General features: G+C 36.0%; 1 protein-coding gene and 1 long non-coding RNA gene across 2 annotated transcripts; one reads left to right on the plus strand and one right to left on the minus strand.

Moving 5' to 3' along the window:
* Window positions 1-1,948: 1,948 nt before the first annotated feature.
* LOC145737403 (uncharacterized) lies at window positions 1,949-8,360 on the minus strand. Its single transcript, XR_014180368.1, has 2 exons — window positions 5,791-8,360; window positions 1,949-3,520 (listed from the first exon to the last, which is right to left on the minus strand). It is a non-coding gene; the product is annotated as an uncharacterized LOC145737403 (long non-coding RNA).
* A 5,993-nt stretch (window positions 8,361-14,353) lies between these two features.
* On the plus strand, window positions 14,354-14,945 carry LOC145737140 (uncharacterized). Its single transcript, XM_081991726.1, has 2 exons — window positions 14,354-14,493; window positions 14,607-14,945. The coding sequence occupies exon 2, from the start codon at window positions 14,607-14,609 to the stop codon at window positions 14,913-14,915; it is 309 nt and encodes a 102-aa protein (XP_081847852.1). The 5' UTR covers window positions 14,354-14,493; the 3' UTR covers window positions 14,916-14,945.
* Window positions 14,946-18,948: the final 4,003 nt, after the last annotated feature.

Below are 18,948 nucleotides of genomic sequence, written 5' to 3' on the forward strand. Positions count from 1 at the left end.
ATCCCACACTGCTAGAATCGGCGTATTTTATACCCGATTGATCGGCTGACGCAGTTTGTTATTGTCGCTTGTTTTTCACGTTTCTGCAAAGCAGGTGGTGGTGATTCATCACCGATACGGTGCACTCGGTGCATGACACATTCGGTTGCATCGTGATGCGACCTTGCCTCGTGCGCTTAACATTTCGCAATCCTCGATGTTTTTTAAGTTAATCAGTCCATCTTTTCAATCAATGGATTTTCCATTCGTGACAATATTTTGTTTTTTTTGATTAGATAATTCTTTTCTTATGCCGCAGGCAGATGGTGATCACTTTGTTATTTAAGTCATCGCGGTACGAACGTTCACAAAAACTGCGTATGGATAAATATCATTGTAATTTCATTTTGACATGCAAATTTTTAGCATATGAGAATAATTATTAAGAAAAATTGCCATTGTTATTATAAAAGTGAAGAAGTGTACACTTGAGTTTTATATCGTGATTTTTCATTGTATGAGTAAATCGATTGATTGAAGACTTTATGAAACAAAGCTGGGCTAAATACTTATTGAACATTGACAAATAAAGACTGGATTGCACGGTCAAAATGTCAACAGACTACTTATTACCTATGCTGGTTTTTATACTATTTGGAAAATAGTAAGACAGATACATGGTATATTTTGAATTATACCACACGAAATAAAAAGTTACACACAAAAATACATCAGCTCTTGGACTAAAGCAAAAGCGAACATCGCTGCTTATCGTCCGGCTGATAATCCGAATGATGACAAACTTTAGCCTTGATTCCGCTTAGTAAGGCAAAGTGAAACTAAGACGGACAATGCAAATTTGTGGTAATGCAATAATCAGAGTTTATTTTTTATTAAAAATAAACCAAGCCAGAAATGATTTAAGTTAATCATTTAATACTTGCGTTTGCATACTAATAACATATTTTTATTTTTACAGAAATCAATGAGGGAAAAGTATTTGATTGAGGACATTACATCCAATTTTTGATAAAAAAAATCTTCTCCAAAAGGATTTGAAGTTAATTAGAAACGGTTAATGTTTCTGTATTTTTTGAAACAGGCAAATACGTTCTACTTTCCATAACATGAAAACTAGAGCGTCTAGAGCGAGTCGTTTATATTTACGGAGTTCAAACTTTTTAGTTTCAGGACCGGATTCCCGATTATTTTTACATGTCAATTAACTTTATAAAGTAATACGCAAGATTGCATGCAAATTAGAATTTTAATATAAGTATATTAGGCCTTAATGAACACATATTAACCTTTGTTCTTGTTTTCATTATATGTAAACAAACCATGCACTTGAGGGAGCCATAAGGAGCCAATGTACTAAGTGACGCTGTGCAAAGCCAGTATTGGAAGACCAATAAAGATGACACTTAACCTTATCACCAACGTCAACCACGTGATGTTAATGAAACTTAAGCAGGAAGGACTATGAAATTGACATTGCTAGACTTCAACTACTGTACTATTTGGTGACCAATGAGGGACAAAGTCATGGACAGGGCAATTTATGATTGTGACAAACATTTTTGTGCGAACAATGGCGCAATACAAATCGCAAAATCAAAACTGCGTATATTGAAGTATATGGTGCGTAGTTAAGCGCTCCCCAAGATTTCAAATGTGTTATGTTAATTTAAGGGTTAGTTTAATGATTAGGATTACTATAATTTTTAGGTACGACGAAGCGATGACGGAAAATGGAGAAAGTAAGCTTTTCAGAAAATATATGAAAAAGAAAATTAAAATTAAAATCAAAATTTTCTCTTACTCCATTTTTCTAATAATATTATAATGAGATGAATTTTATATAAGGCTAGCGATAACTAGATTAATAATTAGCATTGTCAAATGTAGGAGTTACCTCTCTTAGTTTAAACTGGAGGACCAGTTTCATGGAGGAGGGGCAAATGTCACGAAGGATAATAAATCAAATTTATTACTTGAACGAAAACATTAAAAAATGTTTATATTACTTGAGCGGAAACATTAAAATTGTGGAATGCGGTCGGAGTGCAACTGCAATTAAGATGCATTTGCTGAATTGCGAAATAATGTGGAATGTTTTCCAAGTACCGATGGTCGAAGGTCGTCACGAGTTGTCGGCTAGACGAGGCCAGGTCTGGGAGTTTTGATTGGTGGAATCAGTGTCTGGAATGCTATAAAAAAGAGGTTGCACCCTAGAGAGGAGTTCAGTTCAATTCAATCAGTTCATTCCAATCAATCCAGTTTTGCTGTGCACCACGTCGGAGAAGGCAGTACCTAGCCAGAAGACTCCGCTCACGCCACAGAATGTAGTCGTCCTGAATTCTGCAACCCGCACCGGGTTTACAAATTAATTAAATAGTAAACCATCTCTTAAACTATAATAAATCGCGAGTGCCAAACCCTCCACGAAGCTGCCCTCATAATTGTTTAACAAATGTAAGTACAGATTTGTTATTGTAATATTTTGTGCATGTAAAAGGTATTGTTTAAAGTGTTACTTTGGGAATTATGTTGAAGGTTTTATTCCGATTCACCAAGTTGATAAACCAACCATTTTGTCAATTAGTTTTAACTATTATTTAGTTATTAAATTATATTTTTCTACCAAGTGGTTTGATTCTACCTCTGAAACAAGATCTCGGTAAAGGCGTTTATTAAAGTAATAAACGCACGTCTCGTTTAACTTGTTGGCACAATTTAAACGTGACAATAGTTCGCCTCTTTCTTACATAGCCCTCAGTGTTACATGAAATATAAGACAAAAGGTTAGTATGTGCTACTTAAGGCTTAATATGCAATATTATGTCTTATAACAAAATTAATTTTAGCATCATTTGTAACCGTTATTCATTTGTTAGTATGTACGATCCATTTTCCATTAAAAAATAAAAAATGGAACGTGTGAAATTCATTTTCCAAATGCTGTAAAGCAAGGAATCCCGTGTATGCACCGCGTGATCAAAATTAGTCATGTAAGCAACGTCGAACTTTTATGTTAGTAGCTCGTTATCAACCAACAAGATTGTCGGGGCGTCGTGTCAGGAATATTCGCCTCTTCAGCGAAACATTTTTTATCACACCTATTAGTTCATGGCGCTAAAAAATAATTGGATTAATTTCATGACTTATACTCGCCATTTGGGGATAATATGACATCATACATTCCAAAAATTTTTTTTATTATATACTTTTTTTTATATATCATCCACTTGTGTATATCACGTCTGTATCAACATATGCATATATATATATAGCCATTAAAATACAAAACAATAATAAGGTAACATAAATTAAATTGTAGACCTCATAGCTGCTGATAAGTAGCATATGGCCCCATGTCGTCAAACGGTTCTAATTGCGCGATAAACGGCTGTGTTACCGCGTGTCTAAGAACTTCTTCAGTTTGTTGCTGAATAATGGGCCCCCCTTCTTGCACCTGCGCCAGGTTTTCCGGATTCGGGCATAGTGCCGGATTGCGGTCGACCTGACTTCAAGTAGTAGTCTAAAAACAAGTAATAAAAGATTATGTAGCCGGTCCTTTCACTCTTTGTATTTTGCACTTTTACCATATATAATTAAACAGTTAAAGTTCCCAAAATGTTTTATTAAGTCTACAAGAGCTACTCTGCAAAAGGTTATGGGCCCAGGTAGCCAAGTGAAGGTTTGAAAGTCGAAAAAGTGAAAAAGAAAACGGGGCACACGAGTTGTTCTTTTTGAGGTTACGATAGTACACCAGGGATGAGCTCCAGTATCGATATCTAGAACAATAACTTCTGTCGATAACTGCTTGTGTACCGAATAAAAAATAAGTCCCGATTATTTTTAATTTTTCGGTTTTTTTGTCGGGAACACGTCGTAAAAATTGTGTGGCGATTGTAAGGACTAACGCGGTGTAACGACTTGTTAAGTTTTTCAATCAGCCATGGATCAAAAAGAAGGATTTATCGTAAAGTTGAATGGGGGATTGGGACAATTGGAATGTTTGGAAGTTCCTGATGATAATAGTGCTAAAGTCCAAGGGATTATATGGAATTGTGTCAGGAGAACAAGGAAGGCCACACACTAACACAGATGAATGGGATAAAAAAGATGCAAAAGCCCAGGAGGTTTTAGTAACAAGGCTGGACGAAAATCCGGTAAATCACATTCTATCATGTACTACTTCTTCAGAAATGTGGAGCAAACTAATAGCAATTTATGAACATAAGTCGGAAGTATCAGTACACTTGCTTCAACAAAAGTTTTTTAATTTAAAGTACAATGTCTCAAGTATTGCTGATTTTATTTCACAATTAGAAGATTTAAAAACCCAACTCAAGCATCTTGGTGAAGAGCTTAGTGATAAAATGATTGTCACTAAAATTCTAATGTCTCTTCCTGATAACATGAAGTATTTCGTTTCGGCATGGGAATCAACTCCTGCTGAACAACAAACCCTCAACCATCTAACATCACGGTTACTAGTGGAAGAAGTCAGGAATAAGAAAGGTCAGCAAAATGATTTTGAAGTGAAAGTAGATGCAAGAGTAGATATTAAATGCTTTGCATGCAACAAGCCTGGACATTTAAAAAAAGACTGTTTTTATGCTCGTCCGGGAAATTCAAGGACTCATAATGCACATGGCAGATTTAATAGTAGATCTGCACAATTAAAATGTGGCTACTGTCATAAAAATGACCATACTGCTCAAAATTGTTGGAATAAACATGGACGACCATCACATAGAGGTGACGAAAGTGGCAATGCCTTCGTAAGTTTGCTGGAATTGGAAAACCAACCACAGGCGTTTACTTTAATCGCTGAATCCAAGCTAAATGGTTGTGATTGGTGTTTAGACAGTGGTGCGTCAGATCACATGACTCATGATGTTAACAATTTTGCATTTTTAGACTATTCAGCTAACAGGACAGTTAAAATTGGTGATGGTTCACTCATTAACGTTATGGGTGTTGGACTGATAGTCTTAGAGGCTTGGAATGGCAGTTGTTGGATGAGAACAGAATTGACAGACGTCTTGTATGTACCACAGCTGAAGATAAACCTATTCTCAGTAAGTAAAGCTTTAGATAAGGGTATGTTGATGAAATCTTCAAAAGAAAAGTGTAAAATTGTTGATAGTAAAAATTGTACTAGAGCCATAGCCATGCGGAGCGGTAAACTGTTTAAAATGTTATTTAGATCTAAAAAGGATGTTCAAACTGTTAATTCTAATGTTGCTTATGTAGTTGAAAGCGTCAATAGTTGGCACTGTAAAATGGCCCATGTGAATTTTCAGCATGTCCAGCAGGTTTTAAAGCAAAATAACATAAAGTTCAAGGATGATGCCACTACATGTAATGATTGTTTAATCCAAATATTGACGTGACATTAAGAATAAAGGAAGTGCATGATTTCTATGAAGCTCCAGTTGACAAGCGTGTCCAAAATATTACTGGAGTTGTTAATCAACGCGATAAGGATTGGTGGTTATGGAATCGTGCTGTACGACACCATGAATCAATAGTGTTTTGTAATTTCCATTATGTTCTTGAGATAAGATCTATAAATTTAATTATGAATATTGTCACGTTTAATTTATGAGCCCTTCTGGGTTCACCAATTAAACTGACTCACGACGTTAAACGTCGCGCCGGGATCTCAGTTTTAGGGATGAAATCAAACGCTGAGTTTTTCTCATACAACACTTAAATCTATTAAATATAGTATACACAAATGGATGCACAATACGGTTGTAAACATACAAAAAGTTGACAATTAACAATTGTACTTACATAGTCATAAGCTAAGGACTTAGCTTTTCCTGGCGATGGCTTGGTCACTTCGCGTTTGAATAACTTTGGAGAACGGACTAATTAACTTGATCTTTTCCCGAGGAGAGTCGACATTTCGACTTCTCGGGTCAGCTGGTCGCACTACCGTTGATCGGTTCACACTTATCCTATACTGCTAAAATCGGCGTATTTTATACCCGATTGATCGGCTGACGCAATTTGTTATTGTCGCTTGTTTTTCACATTTCTGCAAAGTAGGTGGTGGTGACTCATCACCGATACGGTGCACTCGGTGCATGACACATTCGGTGCATCGTGATGCGACCTTGCCTCGTGCGCTTAATATTTCGCAATACTCGAATACTTTTATGTTTCTTAAGTTAATCAGTCCATCTTTCCAATTAACGGATTTTCCATTCGTGACATATGCCTCCGCCCCAGAAAAACTGGTCCCCAGTTTTATATGAACAATAATAAAAACTTTAAACAATAGAAAAAACATATCGTTAACATAAATTCAAAAATTACATGTGTTCATACCAAGGTATTATGATAAATGGTTAGTAGGTTTACATATGTGAGTATTTCATAGTACTCAGTTAAGTTACAATCATTTCTTAATAATAAGTTAGTACTTTCTCCTGCAATTATACATAAACAATATCATGCACTTTTAATCTATTCGGTTCCGGCACTGGCAGAACAAAAAATATTGCAACACTGAGAAAAGTTTAATAGAGGCTTAGTCCTATGAGCCAAACTTCGCAATTCACATCACTGAACACCATTGTGATCACTGTTCCATAAATGTTTGTGGTGTGAGTCGATTATTGAATCGATGATTCGGCTTGCTTGGACCTCCGTATCAACGTACAGGCCCATCGGGAGTTCCAACAACAATAATGGCTCATCATAGTGTCACGAAGGATAATAAATCAAATTTATTACTTGAACGAAAACATTAAAAAATGTTTATATTACTTGAGCGGAAACATTAAAATTGTGGAATGCGGTCGGAGTGCAACTGCAATTAAGATGCATTTGCTGAATTGCGAAATAATGTGGAATGTTTTCCAAGTACCGATGGTCGAAGGTCGTCACGAGTTGTCGGCTAGACGAGGCCAGGTCTGGGAGTTTTGATTGGTGGAATCAGTGTGTGGAATGCTATAAAAAAGAGGTTGCACCCTAGAGAGGAGTTCAGTTCAATTCAATCAGTTCATTCCAATCAATCCAGTTTTGCTGTGCACCACGTCGGAGAAGGCAGTACCTAGCCAGAAGACTCCGCTCACGCCACAGAATGTAGTCGTCCTGAATTCTGCAACCCGCACCGGGTTTACAAATTAATTAAATAGTAAACCATCTCTTAAACTATAATAAATCGCGAGTGCCAAACCCTCCACGAAGCTGCCCTCATAATTGTTTAACAAATGTAAGTACAGATTTGTTATTGTAATATTTTGTGCATGTAAAAGGTATTGTTTAAAGTGTTACTTTGGGAATTATGTTGAAGGTTTTATTCCGATTCACCAAGTTGATAAACCAACCATTTTGTCAATTAGTTTTAACTATTATTTAGTTATTAAATTATATTTTTCTACCAAGTGGTTTGATTCTACCTCTGAAACAAGATCTCGGTAAAGGCGTTTATTAAAGTAATAAACGCACGTCTCGTTTAACTTGTTGGGCCAAAAGGGCTTTTACAATTTAAACGTGACATTTGGTGGAGGCGCCGGGTAATTTTATTTGCCTTATCTTCCATTCCAACTCTAACCGAAGGAGTTCCCACCCTAACGGGACTGTCCTCTGTATCAACTGCAGGGTCTTCCCAACCTGAATGGGTGACTGTCCTGGAAGGAAAAGAATCATCTTCTGATTTACCTGAGGTTGATCTAGAAGACGTGGAGTCTGCTTATAAGTTGTTGATATCTTATGCCAAGAACAACAATCTTGGGGGTAAGTTAATCAAAGAATACTCCAAAAATTCTAGCTTTGTTGACCGAGGATTATTTAATATTACCCTATATGAATATTTGAACAACGAGATATCTGAAGCCCAAGCTCTGGGAATGATAAAAGGCATACGAATGGAACGGCAGAGGGCTCAAGCTCAGACTACTAGAGACACTGAACACGCCATTCAAAAGTTCATCACAGAGCAAGAGAATTTCCTGACTCTCGCACTAGATAAGTTGAGACAATCGGGAGATAACGAACGAAATTGTGTTCATGTGCTACGTCAAACTATGGACACTCTCAACCGTCTCGAAAAACAGAAGTTAGACGCAACCCTAACTCCAAAATCAACCTCCCCGCCTTCTTCTATTTCCACAGAACCACCGGAAACAAGTATTGCATTTGGAAATCTCCAGCTCGGATGCAATGTAGGAGGTATCATTACTTCATATCAGGTGATTAAATCTCCTATTAATTTCGTTTTCTGGAAACAAGCCGGGGACTTCTTAATAGGGGTACCAAGTGACCTTCTAACTTCTATTCAAGTTGCAGAGTTCATCAAAAAATTCCGGAAAGACAACCCTAGTCATTCTGATAACAGAAAATGGGTTTTAAGCCTTCAGTAGATTTAGAAAAAATAAAAAAAAAAAAAAAAAAAAAAAATCAAATAGTTTGGAGAAAAAATTTAATTTTACATACTGCAGCATGCTATTAAATTAATTTTTAGATGTCTTCTAAATGGGAAGTTAAAAATAAAAGCGGATTGTGTTATTTCGATGTCGAGGTCAAGCATTCCCGATAACGACAAAAAATGTGCCGGAATGAAACTTCTATTTGTCGACAAATAATTTTAATATAAGGTTTACTTATTATGTGTAGGTACCCGCTTTAAATAAAAGCATAGTGCAGAGTTAAAGAGTATTTCGATATGTTTCTATCGTTTGAAAACGAACAGTACATAAAAAAAATCGAAGGTTATTATTTGGTTGCTTGCAAAAATCGCGACATTAGTGGAAAATAAAGTAAAGCAGACTAATTAGTTCTATTTGACGCCGCGTGCCGGTGTGACCGACTTGCTTTATTGCACTCGTCTCGTCGCATCGCCGCGAAGGTGTCGATAAGAAAACTGCTGATTGATGAATTTTAATGTTTTTTTTTTTCTAAATGCACATGATAATTTACCTACATGGAATAACAAGTCGAAATGTAGCATTGGCTAATAATAATTAAACTTGATTTTACTATGGAAAAAAATGACAACTGATTTAAAAAGTGACCCAAGTTATTTTTTTGAATACGAATGTACCATGATACATTTGTAATAAAGTATTTCTGAGGTGATATTTAAAACATTCAACACACATACTACTCGAATGAGACGATAGGACCCACACATCATAATAATGTGATTTTATTTTTACTTTATTTCTGCTGAATTTCAACCTGTTAAATAATTTTAACCTGCTATTTAATTGAGGTGAAAAACGCTAGCTGAGCGTAATACCTTATTATGTAAGTGGCACATAGAGTTTGTTTCTTTAACCGACCCGTTGTAATGAGTTTTATGAGTACTAAAGTTTCAACTTACATGCAGTTGAACTATTTTTGGTGCATCTGTACGAAGATGTCCAGCTCAAGATTCATGATTAAATAAAATAATTACTGAATTGCCAATGAAAAAATATTGGTATCTTTTATAAAGGAGTAATTTAAATACTCAAGAATTCAACAGGAAAAACAGTATAATTCAATGTTGGTAGGAGTATTAGCTCTCAAAGTAGTTGTTTCTGATTTTTCCCTTCTCAGTTGAGAAGTTTCTGATACAGAGAGGTCTGTACATGTTGAGAGATATTTGTTTTAGTGCCACACAGCAATACTGTTTGCTGTTTTCAATGTTAGGGCGGTGCATGATTTTTTCTCAAAGAACAAACCATAAGCATTTTTGAATGCGAAAACTAATAGCAGGCTGAAATAATTGAATGATGAAACCTTATACATACGTTTATTAAGTTTTGAAAATTGAGTCTTTGAAGCAAATTGATACTAGACTTCTTTAAACTCGGATATAAAAAGGTCCATATAAAGTAGCAAATTTGTCAATATTTTCAGGCAACGGAGATTCCTATTCCTGACAGCAACCGGTTATACGTTATCCTGGAAGTTTGCGTATTAGTTGCTTTAATCGTTTACCTTAATTCCGTTTATAGGATCGTCTCATTACGATGTACAATAAGTTGTACAAATTTCTAGCAGACTGACTACGACTACTTTTTGAAACAAATATTGAACTGCTGAATAATTCAAAGTTACAAGTTACAAGCCCGATAAAGTCAAAATGCTCATAATTAAGTTATAAAAATGATTTACTTTTATTTGCTTAAATGAATTATCCTACAGTAGGATATATTTTGTTTTTTTTGATTAGATAATTCTTTTCTTATGCCGCAGGCAGATGGTGATCACTTTGTTATTTAAGTCATCGCGGTACGAACGTTCACAAAAACTGCGTATGGATAAATATCATTGTAATTTCATTTTGACATGCAAATTTTTAGCATATGAGAATAATTATTAAGAAAAATTGCCATTGTTATTATAAAAGTGAAGAAGTGTACACTTGAGTTTTATATCGTGATTTTTCATTGTATGAGTAAATCGATTGATTGAAGACTTTATGAAACAAAGCTGGGCTAAATACTTATTGAACATTGACAAATAAAGACTGGATTGCACGGTCAAAATGTCAACAGACTACTTATTACCTATGCTGGTTTTTATACTATTTGGAAAATAGTAAGACAGATACATGGTATATTTTGAATTATACCACACGAAATAAAAAGTTACACACAAAAATACATCAGCTCTTGGACTAAAGCAAAAGCGAACATCGCTGCTTATCGTCCGGCTGATAATCCGAATGATGACAAACTTTAGCCTTGATTCCGCTTAGTAAGGCAAAGTGAAACTAAGACGGACAATGCAAATTTGTGGTAATGCAATAATCAGAGTTTATTTTTTATTAAAAATAAACCAAGCCAGAAATGATTTAAGTTAATCATTTAATACTTGCGTTTGCATACTAATAACATATTTTTATTTTTACAGAAATCAATGAGGGAAAAGTATTTGATTGAGGACATTACATCCAATTTTTGATAAAAAAAATCTTCTCCAAAAGGATTTGAAGTTAATTAGAAACGGTTAATGTTTCTGTATTTTTTGAAACAGGCAAATACGTTCTACTTTCCATAACATGAAAACTAGAGCGTCTAGAGCGAGTCGTTTATATTTACGGAGTTCAAACTTTTTAGTTTCAGGACCGGATTCCCGATTATTTTTACATGTCAATTAACTTTATAAAGTAATACGCAAGATTGCATGCAAATTAGAATTTTAATATAAGTATATTAGGCCTTAATGAACACATATTAACCTTTGTTCTTGTTTTCATTATATGTAAACAAACCATGCACTTGAGGGAGCCATAAGGAGCCAATGTACTAAGTGACGCTGTGCAAAGCCAGTATTGGAAGACCAATAAAGATGACACTTAACCTTATCACCAACGTCAACCACGTGATGTTAATGAAACTTAAGCAGGAAGGACTATGAAATTGACATTGCTAGACTTCAACTACTGTACTATTTGGTGACCAATGAGGGACAAAGTCATGGACAGGGCAATTTATGATTGTGACAAACATTTTTGTGCGAACAATGGCGCAATACAAATCGCAAAATCAAAACTGCGTATATTGAAGTATATGGTGCGTAGTTAAGCGCTCCCCAAGATTTCAAATGTGTTATGTTAATTTAAGGGTTAGTTTAATGATTAGGATTACTATAATTTTTAGGTACGACGAAGCGATGACGGAAAATGGAGAAAGTAAGCTTTTCAGAAAATATATGAAAAAGAAAATTAAAATTAAAATCAAAATTTTCTCTTACTCCATTTTTCTAATAATATTATAATGAGATGAATTTTATATAAGGCTAGCGATAACTAGATTAATAATTAGCATTGTCAAATGTAGGAGTTACCTCTCTTAGTTTAAACTGGAGGACCAGTTTCATGGAGGAGGGGCAAATGTCACGAAGGATAATAAATCAAATTTATTACTTGAACGAAAACATTAAAAAATGTTTATATTACTTGAGCGGAAACATTAAAATTGTGGAATGCGGTCGGAGTGCAACTGCAATTAAGATGCATTTGCTGAATTGCGAAATAATGTGGAATGTTTTCCAAGTACCGATGGTCGAAGGTCGTCACGAGTTGTCGGCTAGACGAGGCCAGGTCTGGGAGTTTTGATTGGTGGAATCAGTGTCTGGAATGCTATAAAAAAGAGGTTGCACCCTAGAGAGGAGTTCAGTTCAATTCAATCAGTTCATTCCAATCAATCCAGTTTTGCTGTGCACCACGTCGGAGAAGGCAGTACCTAGCCAGAAGACTCCGCTCACGCCACAGAATGTAGTCGTCCTGAATTCTGCAACCCGCACCGGGTTTACAAATTAATTAAATAGTAAACCATCTCTTAAACTATAATAAATCGCGAGTGCCAAACCCTCCACGAAGCTGCCCTCATAATTGTTCGAAGTTGACAAAAGGTTAGTATGTGCTACTTAAGGCTTAATATGCAATATTATGTCTTATAACAAAATTAATTTTAGCATCATTTGTAACCGTTATTCATTTGTTAGTATGTACGATCCATTTTCCATTAAAAAATAAAAAATGGAACGTGTGAAATTCATTTTCCAAATGCTGTAAAGCAAGGAATCCCGTGTATGCACCGCGTGATCAAAATTAGTCATGTAAGCAACGTCGAACTTTTATGTTAGTAGCTCGTTATCAACCAACAAGATTGTCGGGGCGTCGTGTCAGGAATATTCGCCTCTTCAGCGAAACATTTTTTATCACACCTATTAGTTCATGGCGCTAAAAAATAATTGGATTAATTTCATGACTTATACTCGCCATTTGGGGATAATATGACATCATACATTCCAAAAATTTTTTTTATTATATACTTTTTTTTATATATCATCCACTTGTGTATATCACGTCTGTATCAACATATGCATATATATATAGCCATTAAAATACAAAACAATAATAAGGTAACATAAATTAAATTGTAGACCTCATAGCTGCTGATAAGTAGCATATGGCCCCATGTCGTCAAACGGTTCTAATTGCGCGATAAACGGCTGTGTTACCGCGTGTCTAAGAACTTCTTCAGTTTGTTGCTGAATAATGGGCCCCCCTTCTTGCACCTGCGCCAGGTTTTCCGGATTCGGGCATAGTGCCGGATTGCGGTCGACCTGACTTGCGTGTGATCCAGGAGGTCCAAATGCACCTCCAGAAGATGTGCCAGCAGAACTGATTTCTGATGTTTCATCCCTTTCTTGTGTTTGGGGCACTACTGGTACCCGAAACTGATATGTCATATCATTTACATAAGCATGAGGATATGGCGGATGACCTGGTTGACTCAAAAATTGAGTTCTCCCGTACACACATGTAGCACAAGGACATCCTTGCACAAATACATTTTCCCATGCTCGCCAAAAATCCTCAGGTCGATATTGAGGTTGTTGGGGTGATATGCAAATTGCACAATCACATGTCGAAAATGGAGTGCCCCCTTGACGTACTTTTTCGCCAAGTAGAAGTATGGTATACTCCGTATGAATGATCTGAGTCCACAGGCCAAGTAGAGATTTTGTAATCCCCAACAATTGTATTGGTACCACTCGATCAAACTCTCCGTGCAGTTCCCACAAGTGGTACAGTGCCAATTTGTATAAATACAGTTTGGTGTTTATTTCGGTAACACACCTAATGTAAAACAAGAAATTCACAATCCATTCCATGTTTGGCACTTTCGCGAAAATTATAGGTTAACTTCACCCAAGTGTTACTTCACGACCGATTTCTAAAATGACACTGTAAATTGTTGTCCCATTCGGGTTTATTTAAACCAATCTAGTAATTAGTCATTATTCATAACTGCGCGTAGCGATGAATCAAATTTGTCTTATCGCTCGCGAATTAGTTGCTTTCTTTACCAAATGCATAAACAACTATATGGTCAAGGTGATTATTACACCGACAACATCATTATTTATCTTTATTCGTTTGTAGGTACCTACATCACAATAACAATATTCAATGTTTTTATTTCCATTACATGTAACCATTTTTTATCTTATAGGGAAAATTAAACTGATATCTGTTCTTGAATTTTAAGAATTTGCGCAATAAAAATTCAGACGCAGATAACAGAATAAAATCCTTGGGCCCTGTAAAAATAGGTACATAGCTCAATATGTGGAGCCGTACATTATAATTGTTACTTTGTTTAAACATTATGCTTAATTGCATTTTTGCATTTTATGCATTAATCGGTCTGCACTGAACAATGTCTGGTCTCATTAAGATATTATTCCGAACTGGCCAAATCAGCGAATCCCATGGGTTTAAGCATGGTGCACCATTTAACTGTTGGGAAAACATTTCTCTGATAACCTTAACATTTGACAAGTTCATCGTCTGGAAGTAATTTGCTAATTTCAGCATCCTGGCTTTCCGGTGGAGAGGGATCTGAATTGTATTTATACGGTTTTCTTATCACATTCTCCACAGTTCGTCCTCTGACCCACACGAAACTTTACCGTGCATTTTTGTCGTGTGTTTTATAGTGCATTTATAGTCTTTTGTAGTGCATTGTGTCATTTTTAAAAGTAAGTATAAGTGGTTTTTTTTTTCTTTTATTCATCATTTCCATATATTTTTCCTTCCAAAGAAAAATTCTCTTTGTTTCGCTATCCAATGTTAACAATATCTTCCCTTTCAGATGGAACCTGGAAATGAAGTCGACACCGAAAAGGGCCGGGGCCGCGGTGCCCGTCTGATGGCCCTATTGGCTGCCCAGCGGGCCCGACGCACCGTGGGTGCGGCCAGCCTCAAACTGGGGCCTGGAGTGGAAGTTGGTCCTTCTGCGACCAGCGAGGTGGAGGCTCCTCCTGGGGTTCCAGCATCCCCAGAAGACGAGAAAATAGAAGAGGAAGGCGGCGTCAACGACGCCTCAACAGCGGTGGCGCCGCGTTTGGCTGTTGAAGCCATAGGCAGCAATGCCAAAACAGTGAACTTTTATTTTTTTTAAAATAAAGAAAAAGTAAATTATTAACCGAAATGCTTGTATTATTTTTGTTGCGGGGTTCCTTCTGGTGTCCATGGGTCATGGTAATGTAAAATTCTGCTTACATGGACCACTTCAGTTTTAGATTTTGGCGAAATGCCCTTTCGTATTTCATAGTCCACATCAGACATTTTCCGATTTATGTAATAAGGACCAAACCATCTAAGCAGTAATTTTTCACTTTTTCCTACTTTCCTGATAGGGGTGAAAACTTTTACTTGGTCCCCTACTTCAAATTCAACATGGCGGTGTTTACAATCATAACGTAATTTATCTATGTCTTGACGCCGTTTTATATTTTCAACTGCCAAATTTCTGACTGCTAAACCAATGTCTCTAATTTGGTCGCTATTACTACTTTCTAAGGGTGGCAACAAGTTTGCTTCTGTTGGTAAAATAGGTTCACGACCGTACACCAGCATGAATGGTGAAAATTTAGTACTATCTTGTTTTGCAGAATTGTACGCAAAAGTCACATGTGGAAGATATTCATCCCAATTTGATTGATCAGTATTTGTATACATAGATAACATATTGGCTAAAGTTTTATTAAATCTTTCTGTTAAGCCATTAGTTGCGGGATGATATGCAGTAGTAAACTGACTCGTTGTCCCCATCTTTTTTAGCAATTCCGTAACCAATTCGGATTGAAAAACTTTTCCTCTGTCGCTTAACAATTCCTTAGGTGCACCGTGTTTTGTAATAATTCTCTCCAGTATAAATTTCGCTACAGGTCCGGCTTTGCCGCTCGGTAATGCGTCAGTCTCCGCCCACCTTGTGGCGTAATCTGTCGCTACCACTATCATGGTTTTGCCGCTGCTACTTCTGCGAAACGGACCTAACAAATCTATTCCCACTTTTTCAAATGGGGTGCCAACTGGAATAGGATGTAACAGACCGATAGGCTTTTGATTTTGTTGGCCTTTCCTGGCCTGACAATCCGGGCATCCTTTTACAAAACGTTCCACGTCCTTTTGCAACCCTTGCCAATAGTATCTTTGTTTTATTTTCGCTAGGGTTTTTGAAAATCCCAAATGGCCACTCAGCGGTTCTGAGTGGTGGGAGTACAAAATTTCCCCTATTAACTGTTGCGGTATCACTAAAAGTTTAGTCCGGCCCACTCCATGCGGGTTTATACGGTACAAAACTTCTGATTCAAGCCTAAAATTTTTCGCTTGCTTGCGTATACCAATTGTAGCTTCTTCAGGATGTTTTATAGCCTGAATTATTTCCAAAATGTTTTTATCTTTTGCTTGCAATTCTGCAATGTTACGCATATCCAATAAAAAGGTTGGTATTTCGTCAATTTCCTGTACTTTCGTATTTGCTGGCAAAACAGGATATCTGCTTACACAGTCTGCATCCCTGTGAGCAATTCCTGATTTATGATGTACTGTACAATATGCAAGAGTGGTCAAATATGCATAGTATGCATAGTCAGGTGAAGACACACACATAACTCCTCCATCCCTAAAGGGAACGCAAGGGTGGAACAACTTGCGTTTCATCAACCATTTCCATATCGGATGTCGGTACGCGTCTCTTGTTATTCATAATCCTTCTTCTCAAGAAACGTAGCAGCAAGAAACAGGTAATGGCCAGAAGAATTGTTATTACTGATGATAAGGACCATTTGGAATAGTTGGTGTGAGATTTCAGTAGTTCGATAGGTTCTTCTTTTGCATCTTGTACATCCAGTAGACTAACAGGATGGCCATGAAACATTTTCTTCTCATTTTTAAAGACGTATCTAGCTGTGGTTATCGTGCAGTTAGGTGGTATTACAAAGAGGTAAGTTCCCTCCAAAATTAATATTTCATTTTCAATGCAACTAGTTTGGATTTTTTCGCTTTTTGGAAATATTCCTATGTAGTGGGCGGAATCAATTTCTTCTATAATAGTGTTTCCAATGTGAACTGGAACTAGGCGGCACTGGTCCAAGTCTTGTTTGATTGAAAGCAGTGACGTAATACAATCAGGATGTTCATGCATAGGTAGAAGATGGTTGTTCTTGCAGTAATAGTTTGGTTGTAGGTAGATGCATCCTTCTTCATGGTACTCGTACTGGGTTTTACTCAGGGTTAGGTAAGTTGAAGGTGGAAGGAGAGTACATTGATTTTGATTAGGTATTGAAAACAAATGATAATGTTCAAATAAATCTGAATGCACTAATGGAAAATCTAGTGAAAAAACGATTTTCTTTTCTATTGCAAAAACGTTTGTCTCTACCACACTATAATATTTTAAATAGTCTGACACAGAAAATAGCAATTGATCTAAATTATGTGAGTTTTGAAGATCATCGACCAATTTTCTAAGGTCTTGAGGCGAAATTATGCTTCTGTGCAGAATCTTTAAAGCGGCAAAGCTGATTGCATTTTCTATTTCAGTTAAGAAATTCAATAACGAATCTAGATTAACTTTAATCTGGTCCAGTACTTCGTGTACTTCTAAATAGGCTACATAATTAAATTCTGTAGTATTTAGATCAGATATAATCTCGTTTATCTTGTTTTCGATTGACTTTTGATTATTTGTTACTGTTGTTACAGTATTGTTGAAGTTTTGCATTAAATGATTTGTCAGAGAAATTTGCTTATTAACCTTTTTGATAACATTGTTTTGACTGTTCTCAAGTTCCAAAATGTTCTGATGAATTTCTTTAGCATCATCTTCATCTAAGTTACCTGTTATATATTTTATTAAGGATCCCATGGGATTAATTAAACCTCTTTTAGCTCGAGAAGGGAATAAAGAATTCGTTTTTTGATTAACAACACTTATTTCATATCCTAAATATTTATAAGCTTCATATAAAGGAATTCGGTGTGTTAAAGAAGAGCTATTAATCGTTTTCTCTAATTTTTGATAATGATTTATGATTGATTTTACTTGATTATCCAATGGTCTAAGATGAATATAATAAAGAAATGTATGCGAAGCAGTTTTAATTTTCGCGTTACCCAGTTTGAATGGCAGGATACCGGGGTTAGATTTCAAGTTCTGAATTTGAACTCTCTGCGCTCGTGTCGGGTCTCGTTGCATCAAGTACAACAGTGTCATCAATCTGTAACACAGGATTTTGTGTCAGTTTTCTGGGATTTTTAAATATTTGCTTGTGATATGTATTTTGAGCTGTAGTTACAGTTAAATCATTACTTTGCAAAATGTGTTCAGGGGTGTACAAGGGATTTATTTTTGCTTGCCTATCGGTTAGTCTTCGGTATGCAATTGCACCGGGTTGAATCACAGGGGGGTCTTTCCTGTTTTCATTTAACTTACTAATGACCTTTTGTTTATTTTCAGATGTTTTTTGGTATATTTCTTTGTACAGCTTTTGCATTGATGACTTATGTTCATTGACTTGGTTATTGATTAACAATGCATCGTTATCAATATCTATCGGTTCTTTAAGTTGAAGATGACCAAAAATCAAATCAATAGGTTTTTGTTTAGTCACAGAATGTATGGAATTGTTATAACCCAATATTGCAAGATTGAGCTTTTCAACTGAATTTAAGTCTGGATTGGTAAGATTTAAAGTACGCAAATGTTCTAAGAGAGTTGAATGAAATCTCTCTACTATAGCATTACTATTAGGATTCAATGGCATTGTATAGTGCCAATTTATTTTGTAAAGCTTAGAAAAATCCTTGATCAGACTTTGATTAAATTCAGTTCCATTATCGGAAACTATGTTTTCGGGAATTTTGTAATTCGAGACAAATTGAATTAAAGATTGGTATACATGTAAGGCTGATAATGTTGGAAGAATAAAAGCTTGTCCAAATTTAGAAAAACTGTCACAAATAGTTAAAGCAACAACATTTCCAAATTTGAAAGTGTCAACATGAACTGTTTCAAAGGGTTTTTTCGGTGTGGGTGTAAGTTGTAGTTTAATCAAAGGCGGATGACGTTCATATTTAATTTGTTGGCATATTGCACAATTATTAATAAATTTCCTTGTATCGTCATTCATTTTCGGCCAGTAATATTT

The sequence above is a fragment of the Ips typographus genome, linkage group LG13 (assembly GCF_016097725.1).
Source record: "Ips typographus isolate SLU linkage group LG13, UJ_Ityp_2.0, whole genome shotgun sequence".
In the NCBI taxonomy this organism is placed as follows: Eukaryota; Metazoa; Arthropoda; class Insecta; order Coleoptera; family Curculionidae; genus Ips; species Ips typographus.

Excerpts from the sequence above, each read along its gene's own strand:
- LOC145737140 (XM_081991726.1), top strand. The coding sequence starts at position 14,607 with ATGGAACCTGGAAATGAAGTCGACACCGAAAAGGGCCGGGGCCGCGGT.